This window comes from Mizuhopecten yessoensis, unplaced genomic scaffold (genome assembly GCF_002113885.1).
Source record: "Mizuhopecten yessoensis strain PY_sf001 unplaced genomic scaffold, ASM211388v2 scaffold6111, whole genome shotgun sequence".
Taxonomy (NCBI): domain Eukaryota; kingdom Metazoa; phylum Mollusca; class Bivalvia; order Pectinida; family Pectinidae; genus Mizuhopecten; species Mizuhopecten yessoensis.
Genome location: NW_018406385.1, coordinates 206,111 through 213,690, shown reverse-complemented (window position 1 = coordinate 213,690; position 7,580 = coordinate 206,111). Strand labels below are relative to the sequence as shown.

Sequence of the window (7,580 nt, the reverse complement as noted above, 5' to 3'; positions counted from 1 at the left end):
GGTCACCTATTCCACTACTGACCATATGTGTGACGTTGTTGAACTAGCTAGTGAGCGGGTTCCGGGTTATACCACATCACCAGAAAAGCTAGCTTGCCACTAAGGCAGTATTTCCCTATCATATATCTTAAATGTTACACTATTCCCCCCTCCGAGAAGTCTGGTCCCGAGACTAGGTCTGGGGAATCCCATAGGTTAATGCACCTCCCCTAACCACCGGGAACAGGCCTGACATGATCATAGAGTCACTACACTGCCACCAAATGTGGCATGCAGGTGCTCAACCTAATCCAACTACTGACCACGCATACACTCCACGTTGCTGAACTAGTGAACGGGTCCCATTCAGTAACAATAATTCCCTCCATGTTTTATTGATTTCCTATCGAAAAGTAAAAAGATAATTTCTCAAAAGAATTATTAAAGATTTGTAATACAGTAATCTTAACACCCCCTCCCTCGGGGAAAACGGATCACAATGGGGTAACTATATAAATATGTGTATCTATAAATAGATTGTACTTGCCAACTTTTTTAAATTTCCGGGAGATTCTGCAATCTCAAAATTAAAACATAAATTAAAATAAAATTTGTGTATATACCCCCTAGAGACAAAATAATGACATATTTTGAGTTGTTTTTTCCATTGAGATCATTAGATCTTAGAATTTTAGGAATAGTTTTGCAAATTCACTGGTTGAAAAAATACAAAATATAAGGATCCAAAAACGGCCGACCGGTAGCCTTCCTTCTAAATATGGGGAGTTGTCAAGTATGATAAATATATTGTGCAAACCGGGAATTTCCCCCCTTTGACTGTAAAATCCATTTTCGCCCAAAATTAAATTCGCCTTTCACATTAAACAGTTGTATATAATGTTGTTTACTATTGTTTCCAGGCTGTATTAATAAATTCACCCTTATTACAGAGGGCGACAAATGTGAAGCTGAACTGCAGCGAAAAATTCCCAGTGTACAGTTCAGACTACTTTCACATTCCAAAATTCCAAGGATTAAAGAAAGCACTGCCAAATGGACTTGTCAACTAGATTTCATACAGTTGTATCAACAAAGTGCAAAATTTGCTTATATCATAGCCAAATTGCCTTTAATTGTCAATTGTTTGGCCATCTCATACATATTTTACACCTCAGCATACAAACATGTTTACTAGTAATTTGTCTGAAGTAGCAGAGTACATAATGTACTAGTCATTAAAATAAAACACTTCCTGTATATACATCTAGTTTAATTTACAAACCTGAAAAAAATTGTTTTGAATGCCTATTTTGTAAGTTAAGCTCTATATTCATAAACACACCTATGTTTATTTGCATTCCTCAAAACCATGCAAACTTGTAACTCAAAAAGGCAGGGATGCAATTTACTTAAATTTGTGAAGTTCAAGCTTTTGAAGTTGACATATCTGATTTAAATTTACATAAAGTGATCTGCACTCGGAGAAAAAAATATTTAATGATGTGAAAATGTCTTACCATAGGACACATAATGATCCGTTGATCAGCATCAGTTACACAACTAAACACACGCCATTATTCAGGTGAGATGGATAGACCTTAATTAAGCCACAGGTAAATAGTCAACACATTCCAACAAAATCCAACTCTAAGAATATTTGTTCCATCGTAAATCCCAATATTTCACATCGTCGGGTAGTAAATACATGATTGTGATTAGTGTCCATGTACTCACTCTAAATCATTATACCATACACACTGTAGTGTAGCAGGCTGCCAAACTGTTACATTGGTGTCATAATACCAGAGTGTGGTGGCTGTATATGTAATCTCCACTGTTCTCCTAGCCCCAGTGTAAACAGGTGTACGATACACATGTCAGCATACTAAATCACGTTCCTCTCCTAATATATCTACGGGTGGAGATTAAATTTACATATTTTATTTTTGTTTTTATCAAATTTTGTTTAACTTCCTAGCAATTTATAGTGCATCCTACATGTACCTTGTTTGAGAATTAAAAAAAAGAATAAAGAAATCATTTAAAAACAGTGTTTACTAGTGTTAAGCTAACAGCGAGTTAAAACCATGTGCTGTGAGGCCACACACCTTATCTCTGTTTACATATACTTTACACTCCTCGACCTGACTGCCAAATACACATGTTAGTAAATACTTCATTCAAACTATCTGTTGGCCAGAGTGATGGGGGAAATGGATGGACAGATGGATGGATTGACAGATGGATGAATTGACAGATGGATGGACAGATGGATGGATGGACAGATGGATGGATGGATGGACAGATGGATGGATGGATGGACAGATGGATGGATGGACAGATGGACAAGATGGATGGATGGACAGATGGATGGGTGGACAGATGGACAAATGGATGGATAGACAGATGGATGAATTGACAGATGGATGGACAGATGGATGGATGGACAGATGGATGGATGGACAGATGGATGGGTGGACAGATGGATGGATAGACAGATGGATGGATTGACAGATGGATGGATTGACAGATGGATGGACAGATGGATGGATGGATGGACAGATGGATGGATGGACAGATAGATTGATGGACAGATAGATTGATGGACAGATAAATAGATGGACAGATGGATGGATGGACAGATGGATGGGAGGACAGATGGACAGATGGATGGATAAACAGATGGATGAATTGACAGATGGATGGATGGACAGATGGATGGATGGATGGATGGACAGATGGACAAATGGATGTTGACAGATGGATGGACAGATGGATGGATGGACAGATGGATGGATGGACAGATGGATTGATGGACAGATGGATGGATGGACAGATAGATTGATGGACAGATAGATTGATGGACAGATAAATAGATGGACAGATGGATGGATGGACAGATGGATAGAAGGACAGATGGATGGACGGACAAATGGACAGATGGAAGGATGGATAGATTGATGGATTGACAGATGGATGGATTGACAAATGGATGGATAGATGGATGGATGCTATGTAAACCAAGGCATGGAACCAGTCTTCAAAGTCAAAAAGAAACACCTTACTAGGGCAAGTTACCTCTCGAGACACTTAAATATCACTGGTAATTAACATTATCAGAGCAAGTTACCTCTCGAGACAATTAAATATTACTGGTTATCAACCTTATGAGAGCAAGTTACCTCTCGAGACAATTAAATATTACTGGTTATCAACCTTATGAGAGCAAGTTACCTCTCGAGACACAGTAAACATCACTGGTTATCAACCTTATGAGGGCAAGTTACCTCTCGAGACACAGTAAACATCACTGGTTATCAACCTTATGAGAGCAAGTTACCTCTCAAGACAATTAAATATTACTGGTTATCAACCTTATGAGGGCAAGTTACCTCTCGAGACACAGTAAACATCACTGGTTATCAACCTTGAGACACTGAAATGTCACTAGTAATTAATATTATGAGAGCAAGATTCCTCTTGAGACACTTAAATATTACTGGTTATCAACCTTATGAGGGCAAGTTACCTCTCGAGATACTTAAATGACACTGGTAATCAATCTAATATGATCAAGGGCATTAAACTGTGATATTACTGGTAAATAAATGCTATCATTTGAGGACAGCCATATAATCTTAATTTAACTCCAGGAATTTATAAAATAAATAAAATAAATATACAACATAGATATAGCGCCCTATCTAGCTAACATAAGCCACTCTAAAGCGCTTTACAGTATATAGATATACAATTTTATACAGTCAATACAATTAACATATATATAAATCAATACAATATTGAGGAATTCGCAGGAGCTGCCTTATCAGGCGCTAACTACTAGCCCTATGCCACCTGGCTAATATCTCCTTATGTGTGTATGCCTGTGTGTGTGCTGGAGATGTATTGTGTTCTGTTTGTAGTGGGACCGTGCTTCCAACGGTATCATTTATAGTGCCACCTCACTTGAATGCTACAGCACAGATACCGCAACACCCACCCCAGACCATTTTATACTCCACCTGGGTTGTTGGAGTTGTGTGGGCAGGAGAAAAACACTTTCTCTAATATTCCATGCAAACAACGACTTCGGGGATTGAACCCCGGCCGCCTGCTTGGAAGGCCGGAGTGTTAACCACTCGACCAATCCGCCCAATTTATATAAAAAAATGATTGGATTTTCAATTGGAAATGCATGGTGGTTCATTTAACGGATCTAGAAGGTTGGGGGGAGACATTAATCAATCCCTGTAAAGTCACTGATGATAATTGCTTTACTATTGTGAACAACTATTAGCACCTGTTCTGTTTACCTTTTCTAACAATAGGTAAGCCTTATGGAGGTGATAAGTGCTGTTGTCACCGCTGTACTTCAGTCAGCATCTGTTACTAACCAACAACCCTGTCCCAATTTAGTTAGCAGGTTTAGATACATAATGACAGCTCATTAAGGATCCCTGTCTAATTTAGCCACAGACAAAACACTAGAGAATTCCACTGAGGTATTTCGTACATACAGTTATCTCCCCTTAATTTTGTTTCCGCTATTATGCACTGCAGTGCAATGTGGAAAAAGTTCTTCTGGTGAGCAGGTAGCTCAGTTGGTTTGAGTAATGCTAATAAATCAGAATTTTGGATAATAAGCTTGAATACTCATTTGATAAGATTGAGACAAGAAACAGAATTGAGAGCAGTCCGTATTCCCCAATTTCCGGACAACTTCTGTATAAACTAGAAAATGTCTGTAAGACATAAATGTCCATACAAACGGACATACTCTGACTCAGCTTGTTTTGAGTCCTCTGGATCTCATTGGATCTAAGAAATATTGACATCTAGCAGTCTGTTCAGTCAATATGATGTTACTGTCCTTCTGAGAGTATTGTAAGTCTGTATAATTAATAGAATCTAAGCAACCTCCATACAATGTTACCATATAATGTTACCATATAATGTTACCATACAATGTTACCATACAACCTTACAATGTTACTATAAAATGTTACCATACAACCTTACAATGTTACCATACCATGTTACTATACAATGGTACCATACAATGTTATCATACAATGTTACCGTACAATGTTACAATGTTTCCATACAATGTTACCGTACAATGTTACCATACATTGTATGGTAACGTTGTATAGTAACATTGAATGGTAACATTGTATATTAACATTGTATGGTAACATTATATGGTAACGTTATATGGTAACATTATATGTTAACATTGTATAGTAACATTGTTACCATACAATGTTACCCCAAAAAGTTACAATGTTACTATACAATGTTACCATACAATGTTACTATACAATGTTACCATACAATGTTACCATACAATGTTACCATACAATGTTACCCCAAAAAGTTACAATGTTACCATACAATGTTACCCCAAAAAGTTACAATGTTACTATACAATGTTACACTACTTTTTATAGTTAACTAAGCAAGTCTGTTTACTCCATACAAATCTTCTTTATGTAACAGAGGTATTATTTTTTCAATGCCTTAGCTAGGAGTCGAACCCATAACTTCTGGTTTACTAGTCTTACGCTCTACCGAATGAGCTAAAGAGAAATTCCCCCTAGCCGAGTCGGTAGAAAGTGGCTAGTATTTTACCAGGGTGACATACTCGTTTAGTCCCCCCCCCCTCCAGGACTTGTCCCAAGTTTTCTAGGGGTCATAGCGATTCTTGTGCAAGTACTATGCTGTGAATATTTGTCAATATTTCCTGGGTCCCTACATGGGCCCCAATGTAACAGAGGTCATTATTTTTTCAATGCCTCACCTAGGAGTCATACATTGAGATTATTCAGAATTATAATACTGTAATTATTCTTTATACAATCAGATTAATATATTTATATATAATAACTAGAAAACAAAGAAAGAAAAAAAAACCTCAATTTTAAATCTTAATTTGTTTTATCAGATTAAATCTTACACAATCACTTAATGTTGTATTATCAAAATGTATAAAAGATCTTATCAAAATTGTTTTCACAGAATCCACATTTGAAAATTTGTACTGTACTGTAAGAATAATAAATGGCTCAATGGCACGGATTTATTTTCCGTGATGAGTCGTATAGGACTGTGAAAACTTCACCATAATACATTTATCTACGTGATTATTGAATTTACATTTAACCTAGAATGCCAACAAATCTGATGAATACTAAATCGTCATGATCACTTGTAAGTAGAGTAATTAGCATAAATGCCTTGTAAGTAACGGTGAAAAAACTGTCGTAAATCACAACAAGAAATGGAACAATAACTGCCATCTCTGTTAGACCAAGGAGGATAATGATCCATCAGACAGAAGCCGACACTTAACTGGCCGTAAACACCATTCTATAGATGCTCATGAATATTCAAGTTGTACGAGAAATGATTATCAACATTGAAAGCCGAGCTAGACGTTTTAGTATAGGTATAACATGTCGGTTCAACCTCCTACTATCATATACCTTCATGGATAAAGGTCTCTTTTCATACATACACTCACAAGTCGAACTAATGAGTCACTAATATCACACATTCACGATCAGGATAATATGTCCAGTATCAGGGACACACAAATATAAATACCATACATGTCTATATCATTTAACCTATATATCCATAACCAGGGCCTGTCTGATAATTATACATGTCAATATCTGGGGCATTTACATTACATATACAGACAACTGAAGCCTTTAAAATGAATTATACACATTCGTGGGGACTTTTATTATATATTATATCAAAGTCTATAGATTGGGACTCGTCATAACCAATTAATCCACAACTGATATTGATCGTGTTCATAATCGGGTGTTGACTTTTATTAAGAACTAAGGGTGTCAATCCTACACAGCCAAAACTCAGACATGGCCATTACCCTGCAAGGCCTGCGCCCTAATTAGGGAATCCTGTCATAATGCTGGCGAAACAAGTTAGAGAATTTAAATGTAGCCATTTTGATATCAGTTATCTGCCTTTAACTAACGTTACACAACTGCATGGCATCTTCTTTTGATAAGGTCTACAAACTTTATATTGTACAACTCAGCTAAACTAAAATCCAAAACCACCAACCCTGCCCAACATCTATTGTACAACTCAGCTAAACTAAAATCAACAAGGTTACCGCGGGCGGTATATAATACGCCCGCCACACATTGAATGAGCAGTTGTTTGTATGATTGAAATATATGAAGTATTTATGAGTAATTGATATTAAAAGAGAAATCATTCAACATAACTGGTAGATCAATGAGTGCAATACAACATCATGGAACGCATGCATCGCATTAATGAAACCAAGGGGAATAACTCCAATAATTACGGTCGGATAATGGCGGATATCAAACTTGTCTGAGCTTTCATGGTAATTAACCTTGTTGTGAAGTTTGAAGTTAATCCGTTAATAATAACTCGAGATATCGAGCGGACACTGTTTCGGCAAGTCCATAAAGGACCATAACTCCAGAAATTATGGTCGGATAACGGCGGTTATCGAACTTGTCCGAGCTTTCATGGTATTAACCTTGTTGTGAAGTTTGAAGTTAATCCGTTAATAATTACTCGAGATATCGAGC

The 7,580-nt window shown here is 36.9% G+C and overlaps 1 protein-coding gene across 3 annotated transcripts in view; it reads right to left on the bottom strand.

The window, feature by feature from the left end:
- The window catches only part of LOC110451499 (high affinity cAMP-specific and IBMX-insensitive 3',5'-cyclic phosphodiesterase 8B-like), a 144,659-nt gene that overhangs the window by 95,512 nt on the left and 41,567 nt on the right, over window positions 1–7,580 (bottom strand). The window contains exon 1 of one of the 3 annotated variants that reach the window (XM_021499546.1): window positions 1,497–1,794. The exons of the other annotated variants lie outside the window; for them this stretch is intronic. Within the exon in view, the coding sequence (XP_021355221.1) occupies window positions 1,497–1,508 (12 nt within the window). The 5' untranslated portion in view covers window positions 1,509–1,794. Of the gene's footprint in view, window positions 1–1,496; window positions 1,795–7,580 lie in introns of those variants that run through there. 3 annotated transcript variants of the gene reach the window in all.